The 20,724-nt window shown below is 36.4% G+C and overlaps 1 protein-coding gene across 5 annotated transcripts in view; it reads left to right on the top strand.

The window, feature by feature from the left end:
• PRUNE2 (prune homolog 2 with BCH domain) overlaps positions 1 to 20,724 on the top strand; it is a 125,995-nt gene that overhangs the window by 24,414 nt on the left and 80,857 nt on the right. For all 5 annotated transcript variants that reach the window (XM_079331175.1, XM_079331171.1, XM_079331173.1 and 2 more), the window contains exons 2-6: positions 1,700 to 1,804; positions 2,266 to 2,468; positions 3,703 to 3,866; positions 10,071 to 10,223; positions 12,707 to 12,801. In XM_079331175.1, the coding sequence (XP_079187301.1) occupies positions 1,700 to 1,804; positions 2,266 to 2,468; positions 3,703 to 3,866; positions 10,071 to 10,223; positions 12,707 to 12,801 (720 nt within the window). The remainder of the gene's footprint in view (positions 1 to 1,699; positions 1,805 to 2,265; positions 2,469 to 3,702; positions 3,867 to 10,070; positions 10,224 to 12,706; positions 12,802 to 20,724) is intronic.

The following is a 20,724-nucleotide window of genomic DNA, read 5'->3' on the forward strand; positions in this document are numbered from 1 at the left end:
ACCTGGCAATGTGTGTTTGCAGAAAGCTGGTTGTGTCCTGGGCTGCATCCAGAGCAGCGTGGGCAGCAGGGGAGGGAGGGGATTCTGCCCCTCTGCTCTGCTCTGTGAGGCTCCAGCTGGAGCCCTGCACCCAGCCCTGGGGCACCAGTAAGCACACGGACCTGGTGGAGTCCAGAGGAGATGTGTTAAGGTGATCACAGGGCTGGAGCAGCTGTCTAAGAGGATGGGCTCAGAGAGTTGGGAGTGTTCAGCCTGGAGATGGCTGCAGGAAGACCTTAGAGCAGCATTCCACTACCTGACCGGGAACTACAGGAAAGCTGGAGAGGGACTTCTGACAAGGATTCGTAGTGATAGCACAAGTGCCAATGGCCTTAAACCAGTAAAGGGCAGGTTGAGATTAGACATTGTGAAGAAATTCTTTACTGAGCAGGTACTAAAAGAAGAATGAGCTCGTGAACTTTATTTTCGTTCTTTATCGTGGCAGATCAATAAGAAATGCATGCAGCAGAACAACACATTACAAAAATGATAATGAAAAGAGTCTGTGGAGACAGAATGTTGCTAGTGAAGTCTTAGAGCATAAATGAATGTATCTCTTCCAATCACTGTGTTCTTCAGTAAGCTGTCATTCCTGATATATAGGAAATGGAAAATGTGTCCTGGATTTATTACCCAAATGTATTTTGATGGCTGTGTTCCATTGAGAGAAAGATAACCTCAGTTTATTCCTTATATCCAGGTAGAACTAAGACTAGAGGAAAAGGTCAGTTTAAGAAAAATTGCACATTTGTAATTATTAAGGGTAATTAATAATTAAATGCTTTTGTTGAAAGATTAAATTTTTGATACACGGAATTCCAATTAGTAGCAGGAAGTACATGCCAACAACAAAATGTGTTTTTTTCTGAAACATCTCTTAGAAACAGTCACATGTGTTTCACCATTTAAGAAGCATTGAAAGTAAATAAACTCTAATGATTCCATACAGCTAGCTTGACATTAATGAAAGAACAAGAAACAAGAAAAACACTTCATCTTGTATTTTGTGTGTGAAATTATGAAGAAGGTAGATTCTTCCTTTCAATACTTTGCTTTCACACAGTTGGTTTGTCTTCTCTTTTCCTGTTGTGTGTAAGGCTTCTAATTTTATTAAATGAGAACAATTCAAAACTCATAGTACTTCAGCTGTGTTCAGCTTATGAAGATTCAGGGTGAAAGGCAGCTACTTTGATGTTTTATTGATTTCAGCTAAGTGAAGAAAATAGGGTAAAATTAAAATTACAACATGCTACATATTATTTGCTATATATTTTGTGTATTTCTGCATTTCTTTTGGACTTTTTTTCTAAATCGATTTGTGAGATTTTGAAAAAGTCTGAAAAGTTTTGAAAAGCTTTTCGACAAGTACATGAGGCTGCTGCTTATCTGTTACTTTGCTGTGAAAGGCACTTCTGTCATATTCAGACTTCATTAGTTCTAAACTACAGTGCCTTGTGCAATTTAGTTTTTGGGTTTCTTGGGTGCTCTGAAGGTAAGGAATGGGATGTCCTATCCCACAGGTAATCCATTCCTTCAGCCAACAGTGAAAAATGCTGCAGCTGAGAGCAAAGCCTGGTATTTAACTTGTCCTTTGAAATGTTATGGTGGTTTGACTTCTCATCATTTCCACTCATGGAAATTGTCTTCTAATGTGTTACAGAACAGGAGCAAACGCCTGGAAAAGGTCCATGTTGTTCTTGGGAATAAACCCTGTGATTTGGATTCACTTATTTCTACCCTGGCCTACGCCTACTTTCTAGACAAGGTAATGGTAAAATTGGACTGAGTGGTCTTAATTTACTTGTTCCACATTGTTACAGAGATCTTATTGTTAAGTCAATTGCTGTAAAAACGTTTTTTCTGGACATTGATTTTGTTATTATCGAAAGTGAGTTTTCAAAAGATAAATAATCAACATTTATTTTCATTCAAAAATGAATGAGTGGTTATTAGGTGGCTTATGAAACAGCACAAAAAAATCGGTCCCGTGCTTCATTCTTTATCCTTTTCCTCCTCTGGTTTCCCAGGTACTCTCGCGGAGGCAAAGTGAGACACATGAAGGAAAAAATGTGTGAAATACCCTTTTTTTTTTTTTTTCTTTTAATTTAGTAAATGGGAGAAAACCCCAAACAGAAAGTCCAGGCTGTTTCTAGTTGCTCACTCTGTTAAGAAACCATTCTGATGAAAACTAGGTCCAATTCTCACAAATGCACACCTGTGTTACAGGTCAGTCCTCCTGATGTTCTTTGCTTACCTGTGTTGAACATACGAAGAAAAGAATTCAGCTACTTCACTGAGACAAGATTTATTTTGGAAGAGCTGAAAATCCCAGAGTCATTCCATATCTTCCGAGATGAAATCAATTTGCATCAGCTGAATGCTGAAGGGAAATTGTCTTTAACACTTGTAAACAGCGACATGCTGATGAGGTATTGTGTTTTCTCTCCAGTAAGGTGGCTTATGTGAATTAGCCCTGTTTCAAAAATTAAGTTTTTTCTGTATTAATATTGATATTACTATGTTAACACAGACCTAAAAAACCAACAAAAATGTATTTTATCTCATATTATGTTTGATAAATGTAGCAAGGTGAAGAGTCATCTTTGCTCACTTTTAATGGAACTTCCACTTTCAAGAACCTTGTGTTTTCACACAGATTACATATTCTAATTTAGTTAAATAGTGTGGAAGTTTCCTGTGGCCAGTAGATAAGAAATCAGTTTTTTTCCTGCTTCTTAGTTAGCTTTCCTTTGAGAATCTTACATAGATTTGCAGATGTCCATACACTTGGATATGTGCTGTTAAGATGGCCGATGGATTATTATCCTCACCAACTGCAGCCTTTCAAAAAGCTCAGAGTTGATCTCTGATAGAGCACAGTTTCTATACCCATCTTTAAGAGGGACTATTTACCAGGCCATTGTGAATATTTTATGAAGGGCCTCTTTATAATGGTGTGCCTGTCTTGCCCAGAGTGAATGATGCTGTTTACTTCCAGCTCTCCTTAGAACTTAATTTAAGACAAGTGCCTATGGCACCATTGCACTCTAAGAAATTTATAGATTAGACTAAAAGTAGTGAAAATCTGAAGAGAGAAGTGTGTGAATCTCATGGCTGTTGTTGTGTTGAGTGCTGTCAGCTCAGTGCATCATTCACTGCTCAGAGTAAAAATTATCTGTAAGATCTGCTTTTTGGGTATTACTGTCACTTCCTTTGTTTCTTCTTTTTAAGGAATTATAATTAGTATTTTATTGTTAAAATTGGTTTGGCTTGGTTACTGCTATTGTAAACAGAAAGTACCTAAACCCATTAAAAAAATTTGTAAGTTTTCAGAATATTAATTTTGGAAAATCCTAAATCTCCTCTATATAATGAAGGCTATTTTTAGCACATAAAAAAATACTTTTTTTCAATAGTTTTTAATAGATTTTGATGAGGGAAATGTTGTACTTGGTGATATATCAAGCAGTAAAATTCTCTGAACACTGAATTTAAAAAAAACACAGATTTAGTACCTCTGTTCCATCCTTTGGCTGTATAGCAGACTTCAGGTAGCTGTAACAGTGCTGCAATTTAAAAAAATACGTTGCACTTTTTTTACTGAGTTGTCTAAGCAGCTGTAAAGATAAATATATATATATAACTTCTAAATTTCCTTGATAGTGAGGATAAAAGTTTGGAATCAGCTGTTGTCAAAGTCATCAATCCAGATGAGCAATGTGACAGGAGCCTGGAGTTACAAGCGTGTTCTTCCTCTCTAGTCGTAAAAGAGATTCTTCAAAAGGCACCAGAGTTAATCACTCAGCAACTGGCTTATCTCCTCAGAGGTGAGAGATTACTCTTTATATTAAATACTGAAAGGTTTAATGGAGTGTTTCTGAATTTGCTCATGCAGAAAGAGTGTGATCCATTCTTTGGTTAACAATCCCTTTAAAGACCACAGGAAGCTTCATAAAAGAAGCGGGGAGTAAAGAGTTTGTTAAAGAGTAACATTATATTGAATATTAAAAATGTGCATTTAAAAATAGGCATGAGAGGTCTTTGCTGTATCACTAGACAAGAATATTAAATGAAGCTGTCGACATACCAGCTGGGTAGCTGGAAAAGCTGTGCAGTTCGTTGATTCCAGGGCCATTGTGGGCAACAATACGGATTGGAATCTAATATTTACAAGTTAAAGCTTCTCCCTCCCAAGGATTGTACTTTTTTTTATAGAATGATGTTTTAATGGCGTGATGCAAAACTTTTGCTGTTTAAAAACAGTGTTACCAAATCTTCATTGTGCTCTCGTTTTATTTTGTACTGTGTGCCCAGTAGAGTAAAAAGTGGGGATGGGCTTCAGCAGTCAGAGGTATTTTATTCTCTGTCTTGGAAGTTCATAATTTATATTAATTTTTTCAGTTTATTTGCTGGAGCAGAACTTTACAGCTGGAAATAAAACTGGTGCTGAAAAGAACAGTCACTGCTTTTAAATAACTTACTGAATTTTAATAATGTTGGATAAATTTTATAGGTTTTAAGCTTCAATTATGTGAAACTGCTAAATGTCCTTTTAAGAAATTAATGTGGGCATATTTAATGAGGATTATGAAAACTTGTCTACATTTAGGCTTCAGAAGCAACTAGAATCTTGGTAAATAATTGTGCTCATCGCTATGATAACTAATAAGCATGATATAAGAAAGCACAAAGATTAATTTTAAAAAATATATTCCACAGATTAAGCATTAACAGTAACACAGAATTTAGCATGCTCTTACAGTATCTTTCCATGCTAACAAGCTTTAGTTAACCTGCCATGAAACATTTTTGTAAGCTCCACATTCCTGTTGAGTAGCTCTCCAGGAATCTAAGCAAATGACCAAGCATAATAATTGGTTTTGGCTGCAGAACAAGAAAAGGGTTTTAGGGGGATATCAGGATACTTATTATACTTGTTACACTTGTTTTTTGGTGGAGAGTCAGGAGGAAGAGATCTGAATAATGTTCCAGAATATGTTCAAGTACTGTATGTGAATGTGTCAGCATGTTATGTGCCTCCAGTATGTATAAAGATTAAAATAATGTGCTTTTATTAGTGCTTGCATTTGAGATAACACTTCCAGTTTTGGGGAATACAATAGCTAATTTTAATTATTTTAATCAATGAGTAATTAAATTTTGATTATTGCATTTGGTAGGGCATGTTTGAGGAACCTAGTGGATAAGAAGTCCCTGCATATCTTCCTGCATGATATGAGCAGCAACTGGCAAAGCCTAGGGAACAAAACACAGCTGCTCTTGAGACTTGATGCTTTTCTGTTTCTCTTAGCAGTGCAGCTTGTATGGATAAAAGGTGAAAAAATGAGGGTAGTCGTCTTGGTCTCTTAAAACAGGAAATTTTTGGAACAAGAATCTTTCATTACAAATTTAGAACAGTCAGTGAACCCATCATTGGTTTTGATGAGATCAATTAAAAAAATTAAAAAGTCATACGTACAATTATGTATGTAAGTGGCAGATCAAACTAAGACAATCTGAAGATAAAAGATTAAAGACAGCCTGCCAGATCTAGGTTTTGTTTCTCTGTATATATTATGGTCTTTAATCATGAGGTATAGCTTCTTAAATTCAGCTTACCATAGCATAGGGAACAAAGGGACATGCATCATGAAAGGAGGGGTGGCTGTTTCATTCCCACAGCTGACAAATTAGAATGTCGTGATTTACAGGTTGTCACCTCTCTCACAGGGCACTTCACAGCCACAGCGGCTGCAAAAAGGCTCTCCTATGTTTTTCAAACTTTTTTTTTCTTAAAGTCTGTTCACAATTTAAAAATTTTAATTAAAAAGCTGATGTTTATATGTATAAATTTCACCTTTGAGCAAACTTCACCTACTTGTCTATGTTAAAAAAAAGTCAAGAGAAAAGACATTTCCTCTGAAACTGAGCATTATTGATTTAGGCATTTTTTATTTAGAGATTGTTTTTTTTTTTTTAAATTTTTTTTTAGGTGAATGCATTTCTGGTATCTTTGTCTCCTTATGGGACATTATATAAACTGATTCTACCCATGGGCTTTTGAGTAGAGCCTGCTTGGAGAATCATGTTGTGCAGCCATATTTGCCTTAAGTTAGAGCTTGTGCTGTCCCTGGATTTGTGCCAGAAGCAAACAATTACAGAACCTGGCAGAGTCCTGGGCCTGTATTATTTTATTTCCCAGGAGATGTTTATAAGGGGACTGTTGCCAAACTCAAGATCCATTAAACTGCTGAATCATTACATTCTCTGTTGCAGCCAGCTGGCAAGGATGTTATTCCAAGCACTCACTGTCAGGTATCTTGGGTCAAGGCACTCTTAAAAATGCCTCCTTATGTTTATTTGTATAAGGCCTTGAAGGATGCCACAAGGTGCAGACCACAACATGTAAATATAGACAGATTTCCAGCAAGAGCGTCAGCAATTTTTTTAACGTGAATCTGCTTTTCCTAGTGATGAGCTGCATAGTTGAGGTCTTTTCATGCCCTTTTGGGGCAGTCTTGACTTTCAGTAGAGAAGATTAGTTTATTATTCTAGCCACCTAGACAAATGTTGAGAAATGCCCTCTTAAGGACTTTGGGAATTAGGCCAGGTTTTTTTTTTTGTTCTGTTTTGTACATTGATCAGATGATTCACATGCTCCCGCACTGATGCATCCTTATGCCAGGAAGAAAGGATCATTTTGACTTGCACCAAACACTGCACTTATTGCTGACACTTCTATTTAATATATTGAAGCAGTTTTTTTTGGAGGTACAAAATGCAGTTAAATGTAGTTACAGCTACACTGCATTTCCTGTTAATTACAATAAAGATTGTTTACTTGGATATATTTACAGTTTTGGTTTGCAGGGTTTTTTTTGGGGCAATGGTGGGGTGTGTGAGGAGGACTTTCCATAAGGGACTGTTGCTTTTCCCCTTTTCCCTGTCCTTTATTTTTACAGGTTATGGAACAAAACCTTCACTGGAGAAATGCCTATATTTTCATTGTAATGTTTCTCTTAGCCATAAACTTATAATTCAGGAGATGCTTGTGCTGTTCTTAATGTTTTCCCAAAACGGCTTCTGCCTTCATTAGATCATGTTTAATATTAATGCACAGCAATTGCTTTTGGCAAAACTAATGCTTCGCTTCCAAACTACTTTGCAAAAAAATAATAAAATGCACATTTTTTAGCCTATTTTCTAGTGACCTCTTCAGAAAAAAAATGTAGTAAAGTGTGATGTACGCAAGAAATAATATTGAATCTTGTATTGCCTATTATATATTTTTTGTCTGCTTTTAAGCAGACAGCAGTAACCATTATGCTTTCAGAAACCCTGGGGGAGTCACACCAACATTGAGTAAAATCTGCAGGAGATTCCTGAGACCATGTATTGTTTCTACAGCAGGTGTTTATAAGACAGTGCATGACCAAATGGACTATTGACCTTTGGTCAAGCAAAAGTAACTTAAGTGAACTTCTTTTTCTAAACTACCTGGAATCTTAACCTTCACAGGGAAGCCTGAGGGAGAAGAGGTATGCCTTTCTTTCCTGGTGATGAGGACAGTATTGAAGATTGATCACAGTGTTAAAGGACAAGGAAATGTTGATCTTAGGGCTTGCTGACACCCTAGTAATTTAAGAATGATCCTTTTCTGGCTTTCATCCTAGTAGAAAAGTTCCCAGTTGCAAGCGCTATAGTATTGGTCTGGCTAGTGACAAAAAAAGAGCCTTTTAGAAACCTTTTGTAAGGTGTCTGCCTATTGTGAGTGAAGGTTACATCATATTGACTTCCAAACTGGTGGGATTGGGTGGTGGACAATCAGCTCATACCTCTTGGTCTTTGGCATTTTCCTGTATGTTTGTATTAGGGTTTTCTCTTATTGGTCTTACCCAAATGTTCCATTACCCAAAGCGCACACAGCTATGGTAAAATTTTCATCCATTGTATATCTGAGGTTCTGTGCAAATGGACAGGCTGTCTGCCTCATCCTAGTGCTGTTGGAGTGCTTTACAAGGTATACTGCAGCCTCCCTCCAGCAGATCTGATGAATTTGAGCACACTCTGTAGATCCAGCACTTTCTGCTGGAGTCTCCATTTCCTTAGTGTGTGCATGAGCCATTTCCGTTTCTGTTTCTGGAGGAAGAAAAAAATGCAGAAAATTGCTGTTGCTAAAATACTTCATGCAGCCTGGTCCCTGAGCTGCCATTTATCCAGATGCAGCTCTGTGCTGGCGGAGAGCGTGTAGTGAAGGCTCTCACTCATTCTGGTCACCACTGTTTCCAGGCTATAGAATATATCTCAAGGATATATATGTTGCACAAGCACTGTTATCTGCTATGGAGTTGAACAACAGAAGGATGCTTTTAGATGAATTTTCATGGAGGCTGCTGGTTGAGAAACTTTCTTCGTGTTAGAAGGACTGAAAACCAGGCCTTGAAAATGGGTATAGATATCTGGGTTGCTTACTTATCAGTTGTTTAGCTGTAGAAATCTGTTATCTGCTTATGTTGTATTTCTAAATTTAGAAATACCAATCAGTATACATGATTTTCTTGCAGTCTGTATTTATTGTGTATTTTTAATGCTATCAAACAGTGCAGGAGCATTGTCTGAAGGTGACTGAAAGGCTGGCATAAAAAGCTGCTGTGAATGAAAAGAATATTGGCAGTTACAATATCTGTAATAGAAACACAGAATGGAACTTCACGTATTTGTATTTAATTCCAGAAATTAGTATCTGATGGGGAGCAGCTTTTGGCTTGTTAAGCATTTAATCCACATAGGATTTGTTTAATGAGGATGTGTTTACTTAGCATGGTGCAATTATTTTGTGTTGCAAGTGATTTGTGAATTTTGAGGATATCCTATTTGTTGCTTCATGTGATGATGTTGTATGAGAAAAGGAAAATTAATATGGAGTAGATATTTGGAGAATTAGATTAGATATTTGGTGAGATTGAGAGTGGCAGTGTCAAGATTTTTAATTTACTCTTTTTTTTGCTCTGTACTAAAGCCTACTGTAACTATCTTACTCATTTATTATACTTATTGTACTCAGTTGCTTATTGACCCAGCATGATACAATGAAATCATACACTTGTTTGAAATTCTTGTGCACAGTAGAGTAATAAATAATTTCAAGGCTGAAGTATAAAATTTTATTATCCTGAATTTACTGTGAGTGATTGGAAGGAAACTATCTTTGGGTATACTGATAAATGGAATCCCAGTCTCCAGGGAATGGAAGAGGTGACTTAATGTGCAGCATGTAGTTGTCTAAAAAGACATTACTCTGACTTCTGTATTGTAAGAGAATTCCAATTACTATGGAGTTATTTCCTGGGTTATGTTTCTCTTAAATTTTAATATTTTGATTGTCTGAATTGGTGTTTTTTGGTGTGTCTGTTGACAGGAATTGTCCAGAGTCAGTTATACCATAGTGGCCAATGACTTTAAGATCATTTAGTTCAAACACTACTGCCATGGTGTACAGGGATACCTTTCACTAGTCCAGGTTGCTCAGAGCCTATCCAACCTGGCCTTCAACACTTCCAGGGGTAGGGCATTCCCATATTCTCTGGGCAGCTGTTCTGGTGGGTCACCATCCTCACAGTAAAGCGTTTCTTCCTTCTGTCCATCGTAGGAATTCGCCGCACAAGGAAGGGCGACGGTGTGGATTTCTGTTTCAAGACCTGGCAGCCCTTGGGCTCTTGGCTGGAGAGAGGAGAGGATAGGTGTGCCATGGGCTGCCCTGGCTGTGCTGCAGAGCCCTGTCAGCGTGCAGAGGCGTGCTGCACGCCTGGCAGCACTGGGACAGACACAGTCTGTCACACAGGCTCTGAAGAGGCAGCCAGTTCTGATTTAGGAGCTTCGTGTCAGCAGGATGTTTCCGTGTGAGTTCAGTGAACTCTCAGAGGAAACAACCCCCAAGAAGGAACGGGCTTGGGAAGCAATGCAGTAAAATCTCTGTAGTACCTCTTTGATATTTATGGGAAACATTGACTTTTTGTCTTTCAACGTTTCAGGGAGCATTCTCTTCAAGTGCATGTCTTTGGAAGCTGACAGAATGACAGAGCAGCAGGAGAAAATACTGTCGGTCTTGGAAGAAAAGTTTCCAGATCTTCCCCCACGAGAGGACATTATCTCTGCTCTCCAGGAGACTCAGTTTAATGCCCAAGGTAGTGCAACTTCCATCCATTTTTCAGACCTGTTACAAATTGATTTGTGTAACTGTATCAGAATACTGTTTTATTGTGTAGGGTGAAAATAGGTGAAGCATGCTATCCTCTTGATGGTTAAATGTTGTATATAAATTTTAAATTAAGTTGCTTATATTCTAAATCATGGAATTGTGATTTCTTTTGAGGAACTACTTAGCTCATAAATAGTCTTGTACTCTTTTTACAGATAAAGTTAGCAATTTATTTTATATATTGCTTTTACAAGTGTATTTTTATCAAGAATTTATGTTGATTCACCTGGACATAAAATGTGTCAGCCCATGGGCAGAAATTGTGTTGCAATTACCTATGTGGTATGAAAGTAGATTTTGTTCTATGACCCATATTTACTAAAGGCTGTGTACAGGGGAAGTGAATTTGACATCAGACTCGGATTAAGGAAGCAGTGGAAAGTGGCAATTCTTTTCCATTCTTCTGATAGGAAAACCAGATAGAAATATTCAGTGATCTAAACTGGCAATGTTTCAACCCAAAATTTAGTAGCAGACTTTTGAAGAGATGCTGTGAAAGCCTGAAGAAAATTGTGCCATAACTCTTACTTTTTTTTTTTCTGGAATTTGCTACCAAGTTCTTACCAAAGACTGAGTATTAAACTCCTATGGATATTTCTTTTTTAGATATATCAGGTAAACCCTGTACAGACTTAGGGTCTTTTTTTATTCTCTATCTGCCCATATGCAGAAAGTAGTCATCAAAATTTAGACCATCAGCCTGAGACAGCTGTCCTATCTGTTGGATAAGGACAGAATTTGAGGTGCTGCTTCCTTTACCCTTTCTTTCAGTGAGATTACAATATAATTTAGTTGAGGTCTATAAATGTTCACATTAATTCTCTTAAATTCCTCCATTCAAGTAATCATAATTCAGGAATGGCCTGTATGCAGTCTAGGTTGGAAAGTGGCTGTGAAAATGGCTTTTACGGAAGTCAGTTCTTAGTTTGGCCAGATGCCATGGAAAATGGTTTGGTACTGTTTGTCATGGACTTTTCCATAATATTAAATACAAAATCTGGGCGAGTATATGTAGTGGCTTTAGTCTGCATGGTAATGGTTGCCAGTAATTTGTATATGTCATATGAGGCACAAGGAGGGCACTGTCATGCACCCTTTTTTTTAGATTTTTGCTGTTTATTCATATGACATGTGCATATATTGCATGTGACACTTCTTTTAGTAGGATGCCACTGTGTTTCAGGTGCCCCTTGAAGGATGTAACCTCTACTGAGTATTTTACTTTATTTACCATATATTATATGTTATTTGAGGCAATATTAGGATAATTCAGCCCAAAAATTTCTTAGTTTCTGGCAGAAATGACGATTTATTGGCCTGTATTCATTTTTTATTTGAGACACAATAGGTTGCAGCCCCCCAGAAAGTCTGTAGGTTATGTAATTTTTATTTTTTTTTTAAATTACACGTGTGTAAATGTTTATCTTGTCATTAGATTGCCTGCAGTAGCTGGACTCTGTACAGGAACAGTAATGAAAGGGTTAATTTCTTTGACTCAAGTTGGTATTTGTTTCCCTTCGGAAAATCATTTATACAAACACATAGTGGGTGTTAAATTGGTGTGCCTTAAAGGTTGGTGGACATTTTAGTTGTTACCCTGCTCTGAGATAGGTGGCTTGGAGCATTCTTTGCACAGACATTTGGCTATCATGTCTGTGTTGCAATCATGTGATGTAGTTATGTTCCTCTACATAATATTTATTTGTCTTGAGAATCTTTAGTATTTTAGACAAACATGTCCAATGAGGGAAACTTAGGTCACCTGGGTTTTCAATACATTGTGCTTAAACATACCAATGTGTCTGGATGCAATTCCTGTTTTACACCATTTTTTTCTGACGATAATGTTTCTGTGGTACATAAACATTTACTTAGTGTATTAATAATTTGATGTACATAAGAAAAACCCATTGGTGTTATCAATTTGTGAAGAAGGTCAGAAAGGTTGAATGGCTGTGTTTACAGAATATCTTAAGTGCCTTGCTTTTGAATATTTCATAAACACCTTAGTAGTCCACAGGTACTTTTCAATATACTACTTATTTCAGAAATAATTTTAGATTTGTGATTTCATATTAGACCACAGAAATTGTCTGGCTGTACATTTATCATCAGTTAGAAGCTCTGCTCACACAGGAACACAGATATTGCAGGGGACTTAATTCTTCATGCTTGTCGTTAGTGTGTATTGTCCCTTAAATCTCTTTCTTTCTAAAAAAAAAAAAAAATCCCTCTAGAAGCACTAGGCATTGAAATATTAATGTTAGTTTTGGTTTTGTCATATGATGTCCTGAAATACAGAAAAAAGGTTCAGCATTAAAGTCTAAGCTGTGTTTTTAATTTATGTTGATGCATCTGTCAGCTGTAGATAATTGTATACATGGAAATTTATTTTTTTTTCTTACACAGCTGTGAGTATTGAGGAAGTTATGCTCAAGGATCTGAAGGAGATTTCAGATGGAGAAATCAAAGTAGCAATTAGCACTGTGTACATGACACTGGAGGTAAGAGAAAACGTAGATGTTTTCATCTTAATGTAAATATTTAACATACTTATTGCATATGGAAATGGTTATTTAAAACAGATTGTGAGCAAGTTATTTTCTCAGTATTTCTTCAGTATGAGCAGAATTTTCAGTGATTTAATTAACTTTGACAGAAATAGTAATTATTTGTTATCTCTCTTACATTATTACAATATTATGAATATTCCCACTCTTTAGATTGTACCACAGTGTGTTAAAAACAATGGCATAAACAAATTGGAACCTTTGGGTGAATTAAAGGTGTGAGCTTTCTACCTTGATCTTAAGGACAGTTACATGCTGCTGGATATTATGTAAAAAAATATGAATGCCTATATCACTGAACAAGTATGACATGATATCATTACTTCTGATTTAAGTTTCCATACTGGCGTATTGATTAGTAATAAAATCCAAGTGGTCTGAAGAAAATATCAATAACAAAAGCCTATTTATATAGTATATATTTGGAATTTTCAGGATCTTTATTTGCATGAAAGTCACCTATAAAAGAGTATTTGAAATGTATTTAGTACTTTTGTACTAAAACAAAACTTTTTTTTTACATCAAATGCTATTATAAGAACCAAAACTCTTGAATAGTTCTTGCCTTGTATGTCCTAGGAGATTTCTTACAATATGTGTCTTGTGATACATTTTATAAAAATAAGATGCTTCTGTGGCTGAAGAAGTTTTTGTTACAATCCAGCTAATAATTATCTTTCAATTTCTCCTTGTGTACTAGAATACACAAAGCAAATTGAGTAGCAAAGCTTCAAGAAATAAAGTGGAATATATTAGTTTGCAGTTAGTTGTTTCAGTATTAAACAGTCTTTGCCACCAAAACAGCACTGCTTTATGAACTGTAATTTGATCCTAAAAATTTCACTGAGGCTGGGTGGAAAGGCAGTGGGGAAAGAGTATTGTAAGATCAATCCCCAAAAGAGAAAATGAGATTTCATAATGTTCTTAATAAAATCCTCATCTTCTTTTGTTTTAAATCTTTCTATTTTACTCTGTCAGTTTCAGTTAATGGTGGACAGAGCTAGGAGCTAATTAGGAGATTTTGTGTTAAATCATGTTTAATAACTATGTGGAATATCCATCTTGTACTCCTCAGGTCTAAGCTCCAGGTAAATCTGTCTGACCTTGTCTTTGCAGCTCTATATGCTCAAGTCAATTGCAGCTCAGAACTTGTCTCCCTTATGGCTGGATCTCACAATTTGACTTTCTCAAGAGTAGGTGCTCCTAGTTCTCAAAGTAGGCAAGTTTTCAGCCTTTTTTCAGTCAGCTGTAACATGTGATGCTGACTTACCTTGCCCAAGAGGTGTTAAGATCTGGTGGTCAGGCAGTAAATGTTTCATAATTGTTTTTCTCACATAGCTAGTGGTCATTGTGGAGGGAAGAGGAGATTTGTTTGCCTGTAAGAACAAACTGAACAGATGTTACTGATGTTAGAAGATTGTTAGTCCCAGTCTGTTAAGTAATTTTATTGCTAGTATTTCTGATGCAATTTTTTTCTGGAAGTACCAGGCACCTTCCTTTGCTTTTTGCTGTCTGTTGTTCTGGTGTGAGTAGTTTGTGCCAGAAAGGACTAACTTTACTGGGGTGTAGCTGGGTTTTTTTTCCATAGGTACAATGTTTGCAAAGTTAGTTTTGCATTTGCTGCATTACTGCTCCTTGTTGAAATGTTTCCTGAACCCTCCTTTTTGGTTGTTGGCCAGAAAAAGATGGTTTTTTTTACTCAGAGTTATTAGTGATAGGGAACACGTGTAGTTATTTCACCCAGTGTCAGAAGCACAATACACATAAGAAAATTAATGACAGAAGTCTCCAGACTTGTCTGTTCAGTTTAGAATTTTGTTATGAACTGAGAATGCACAAACTTTAATGAATTAATGATTTCTCAGCAATAATGGTAGCTTGTTATTCATCCTCAAAGTGCTCCACAGACATTACCTGATTAAATATTAAGGAAACATGAAGAACAGGCTTGGCAACAGGTGCTGAATCTCTAGTGTTTGTGGTTTTGCTTCTTCAGAAGAATCACAAGGTCACTTTTTTCCTTAAAAATCAACAAATATGCAAAAGTATCTACCATTAAAGTACTTTCTATAGGGCAGTCATTTTGTGTGGTTGTGTTTAGATTTCTCTAAGAGTCTGTTTGCAGCTTTGCATTTCTTGAGATAACCATCTTTGGATCTGGCCTTCCTGGATTTAGGTGGCATTAAAGCTGTAAGCTGAAATCAGACCTGTGTCACCAGTGACTGGCCTGTCAGTGTACACTGCTTGAATTTAACATACACAGCCACTTTATTTTTGAAGAGAACAACAAAATAAAAGTGACACTGCCCAGATCACAGTTATTTTTGTTGCCTTTGCTGCAAAGTTTCTCCAAGTCATAATGATGATTACTGATAAGATATTGTAGCAAAATTCAATGCATGTATTACAGTTAATTTCTGCTACATTTTGTTATACCCTTAGAGTATCTTTTGCTGCTTCCCTGCTGGAGTTCTCTTGGAAATGAGAAATGTCTTCTGAATGTGACTTTCTGGGAAAGTAATTTTTTTCCTATGAAATTAATATTTCTGTTGTAAAGTGAACTCTGTTCTCTGCTTTTTAAAATGTAGTGCACTGGAAGAATAATCCAGGTTTCATGAATGTTCAATTCAGTTGAAATGGCTCATTATAACATAGGCTAATAATATGCTTGTTGTACTAAGTCTTTTACCCATTGATTCATGAAAATTTATTCTAACTACTCACAGAACTTACAAAGATAGAAAATCAATTACCATCTGAGGAAGCAGATCAGTCAGTTATAAACAAGTTCTCTGATTGTCTGCTACTGACTGTGACAGGCAAGGGACTGTTCTGAAGGTCTGTTGAGGTTCATGCCTCTGACCATGGCACCCACATACTTCATAAAGACAGTTTCCATGGTTTGTCGAGGTTGTTCTGAAGGCTCAGAGAACTTGTCAGAGCCTCAATGGAGGCTGCTGTCACCAGTGTTGTTTCCTTAAGAAAGTGTCCTGAAAATCCATGCTGCCACAGGAAGCTTGATGGTCCTTAGGTAGCCTCCATAGTCCAAATGAGTTGGGGTGGTACCAACAGGAATTTCTGTCTCTTCTAACAGCTTCACCCTGTGTGGCTTTATGCGTCAGGAACTTGGAGTGACAGTTCCAGCAACAGTAATTTAAGAAATGTAGAAGTGTTTGGGTGCACAGTTTGTCATCTTCCTGTGAACAAAGGGTCTGAAGTTGGAAATACTGTTTAAATTAAAAGCTATTTTGCAATGATAGTTAAAAATAATACTGTTTCACTGATTTGGACAATTTTATTTCTGCATTTTGAAAAATAATTATGTAGAGCAAATCAAGAACTTCTGTCTTAGCTGTAGCATGTCAGACAAGTGCTTGGTAGACTCTTACACCCCAAATAAGTGAGATTGCAACATGTGTCTTTGAAGATTTGAACTTCCGTTGTCTGTCTATAACGATTATGTATATATATTGTGTATTTGGGAACTTTTTTCTCTCAGTATAAATATAAACATATTTTAAATGGCAGATTGGTCCATGAATTTGTTTTTAATGCAAAAAAAACCAAAACAAGAAGCAAACCCCAAGCAAACATGTTAACATTTAATCTTTCAGTAATGGAATTGGAAACAAAATTCTCAGCAACTTGCAATAGTAATGCGGTTCAAAAGTATTTTTCTGATGCCTGTTGTGAGAAGTTAGGGTATGTAAAATAAATGATGTATAGAGCTGTAGGAATGCGACTTTTGCAGACTACCTTATGTCTAAGGAACATTAAACATAGGGTTCTCGTTTAGCAAATAAATAACCATTCATTTCAATGGCTGCATAGTCTGGACTTTTGTGCATATTTTTGCAAAGATGAGAAGAGGCCATTAGGGATTTAATATAAAATAAATCGCCACGGGGTCTTCTTGTAGTCCTAGTCTTTCTGCCACATGGTGTGTCACTAATGTGCATAAATGGGCTTAAATGAATTTGTTATCTGTATTACATTTGCAGTATGTATATATTTATATATTATTTTTTAATTGTGTTTAAAAATAAAACATTAAATACATCATTTCTGAGAGTTGAAAACATACCATTTGTAAATAAATCAACCTTAATTAAGCTTTTAAAATGTCAGTGTGTGATATCTGCCTTAGGAAAATTTATAGCATATATAGTACATAAAGCTTAAGCATACTTTCATTTGATTTTTCAGAAGTATTAAGAAGCTAAAGTTATAACCTCATATGACTGAGTAATGCAGCCACACGTGCATTAACATGAATACCATACTCATTCTTAACATCAGACTGCTGTCTTCTGGAGAACAATAGCTGTCCAGTTGATTCCTCAGATCAACCCAAGTACTCCAGTTGAAATGAGTACAATCCAAGGTCTGGAGAAGGTAGACAGGGAAGCTGAATTCTCTGTAGTGACTTTTCTCTAAAGATATGAAAGGAATCTGGTGGGGAGAACCATTCAAGTGTTTTTAAGTGGTTTCCATTGTAGCCAACTGGGAAATAAGCCAAGCTAATCAGAGCAGTGACAACTGTTCCTCAGCTGCCTCCCAAGATAAGAGCAAGACCTGGTTCCTCACATGTATTTATACAAATGTGCAGAGCCTGAAGAGTAAACACTGGGAACTTGACACCCAGTCTGAAAGTTGGGGTATCATAGGAGTAACTGAAACATGATAGGACAACTCCCACAACGGGAGAAATACAACGGATGCTATAGGCTATAGGATATAGGATAGCTATAGGCTGTTTTGTAAAGAGAGTCAGGGAAGAAGGGGAGGGGGACTTGCACTTTAAGTTAAGGAGAACCTCAAATGTATAGAGGTCAACTGCAGTTGACTATAGAAGCCCTATCTGAATCGAGGTTAAAAGGGTCATCTCCAAGCAATATTGTGGAATTTGGGGTCTGGCTGTACACTCTGAAATACTACTAAGGCAGAGGTTTTGGATTTTAGAAGAGCAAGCTTCAGCTTGCTCAGAGCTCAAAAAGGGAAGCTTCCATGGAGAATAAAGGAGCTAGTGACTGCTGTGAGTTTTTCAAGATGCTATAATGTAAGCACAAAACCAGTTCATCCTCTTTGAAGGGAAGTAGATGGAACATGAGACCCTCTTGATTTAACTTTGAGCTTGAGAGTCTGTTCAAGACCAAAAGAGAAGCACACCAGAGATGGAAAAGGAATTACAAATCTGTTGAGAACCACAAGAACATTGCCAGGGCATGAGATATTGTTAGAAAAGCAAAGACACAATGTGAATTAAAATTGGCAAGAGATGTCAGAAGAAGGGGGGCTTTGAGTATATAGACAAGAAGCAGAAACAAGAAGATACTGCTGGCCCAGTGTTAAGTGGGAGAAGTTGTCACCAGCACATTTGGGCCCCAGCACTGGAAGCAAACTGTGTTGATACAAACAGACCCACTGTCAATGAAGGAAAAACTGCTGTGTTGGCTATTATAGGAATTTAGCTCCTGCAAATCAATAGGACTTTACAATGTCAACTCAAGAGTATTGGAGAGCTGGCTGGGGTAACTATGAGACTGTTCTCCATAATCCTTGAGAAGTTATGGAAATCAAGAGACATCCCAGAAGACAAGAAGAGGGCTGATGTCACCCTCATCTACAAGAAGGGCTTAAAAGCAGACCCACGAAATTACAGGCCCCAGAAGAGTTATGGCACAAAACCTTCTGGGAGGATTCATTGCAAAAAAAAAAAAAAAATGGAGACTCTATTTTTACAAGGAGTCACATGGAAAAAAAGAAAAATAATGTGTACAAGTTACTCCTGGGGAGATTCTGATTAGACACAAGAGGAAAATTTTTTCACAATGGTAACAATTAGTTTTGGATTTATCCCCAGAGAAGTGGTGTATCCCTCAACATTAGGCACTTCAAGGTTCATCTGGGCAGGGTGCTGGGCCACCTTGTCTAGAGAGCTTTTTTCAAAAAAGTTTGGACTAGGTAATTCTTAAGATCTCTTCTAACCTGTTATTCTGTGATGCAAAAGAGTGCTTCCTAATTAGGTGTATGGAATCAAATGGCAGCAAACCCCACATTTTTTACCTTGATTAGGATTGCTTATAGTTTTCATATGAGATTACTTTCCGAGGATCATGTGCTGGTGATACAAGCTAAAGTTCCCGTATTCAACAGGATGCTTCTGCATGAAGTCATGTAGGATGTTACTATGGTTTCTTGAGATTTGAGAAAAATGGGAACTTGTAAAATGGCTAAAACCATTATATTGACAAATCTTCCCAACTCAGCATGTACTGATTTATTCTACTGTCATTTTTGCATGGTGTATTCAATGATTTTGTTCTGTAGTACTGTCATAACAGGTAGTAAGCCAGAATCATCAGAATTTTTTGTACTTGCAGTATCTGTTAAAAAATGCACATGGTAAGCAGTGGTGTCAGGTGTGCAGTGGTATGTTTTTAGGATTTCATTCTTATTTCGGTATCTGAATAAATTGGATGGGTATCATTGGTTATAATTGGTGTGACATCCAGTCTAATTTGGCCCAAGCTGTCATTTACAATTTTGCCTTTAATGGTTTAGTTCAGTCTTGGTTCAAAAGTTAATAAAGTAAAATGACTATGAAAATTATTAAAGGAATGAGCATAAATAGTCTACTAACACTACAGTAAAAATATGCTTGTGCTCACAAGCACATTGTTCAAAAAGATAAACTGTTTTCTTTTGTATTATTTATGAAATGTGTTCAAATAAATTAAGATAGTTTCTTTATGAAACACAGCTGTTAATTATGTACTATCTTTCAGCTAAGTAAAATGCTATAATCTACCATATCATTATTGGCCTGTATTTCTGACTTCTACAAAGCTGACTAATTTATCATTTGTATACTCTTCTAGTTCTTGTCAGTAGCACTCAGCTTAGCTGCTTATGGGGCATAGACATTGACAGCGGGAGGTGCTGTTTTGAGAAACATTCAGCATAAAGAGTTGTTTTTATGAAATTTAATGCACTTTTAAAAAAAGATTCACTGTAAAACCTAGCGTGAACATTTAAAGTCTGGCCGTAATACATAAGAATCTAAGAACTGATGATAGTTAGGGATAACACTGGGAATATTACAGAAAATATATTTTCTGCTATTTAGTTTTAGTTTTTCGTTTGTTCTTTGCTATTGTGTGGGAAACAATTAAAATGTTGGACTGTTGATCTACCATTATAGTATAATATATAAGTATAGTATAATATATAAGTAAGAAGACATTTTGAGTTTGCTGGTGTTAGTGTTACAGTACTACTGAAGTCAGCAAGTGTTGACAGGATGTGAACAGAGATACAGTGTATTTGTAAACAATATTCTGCTTAGTGACAAAAGCAGTCACCAAGCAGAATATTTAATCTAAAAATTTTTAAATCCCTCCACTTTTAAAATCATGCAATATTTATTTAGAATAGTGATACTTTGATACAGAAATCCCATGAAGTTTGTCTGGTGTGTCTTGAAATGCTATTTTTTTTCCATTTGGCAAAGCATGTCCTAAAACATCTTCTAAACTCTAATGTAAAGGAATTCTTAACGCTTGTAAACATTACAATAGCCTATGCTTTTATTATACATTACTTAATTTTTTGCCTTCTTCTACATATCAAAGGCCCAGTCCTGAAAGTATTGGATATTTTAGGATGTAGGAACAATTTTGAATTAGGCAGACCAAGTGCTCTGAAAGATTTTTATGATGCACGTATGTTCTCTGTTTAGGTGATGATGGGAAAGATCCTTTTTTTGACTCCATAAGTGGGTACATTTTCAGGACTTAAGTGTTTTGTCTAACCAGAAACTTCAGGATTTATTTAATTTTAAATGCATTTTATATA

The sequence above is a fragment of the Erithacus rubecula genome, assembly GCF_903797595.1.
Source record: "Erithacus rubecula genome assembly, contig: SUPER_Z_unloc_2, whole genome shotgun sequence".
In the NCBI taxonomy this organism is placed as follows: Eukaryota; Metazoa; Chordata; class Aves; order Passeriformes; family Muscicapidae; genus Erithacus; species Erithacus rubecula.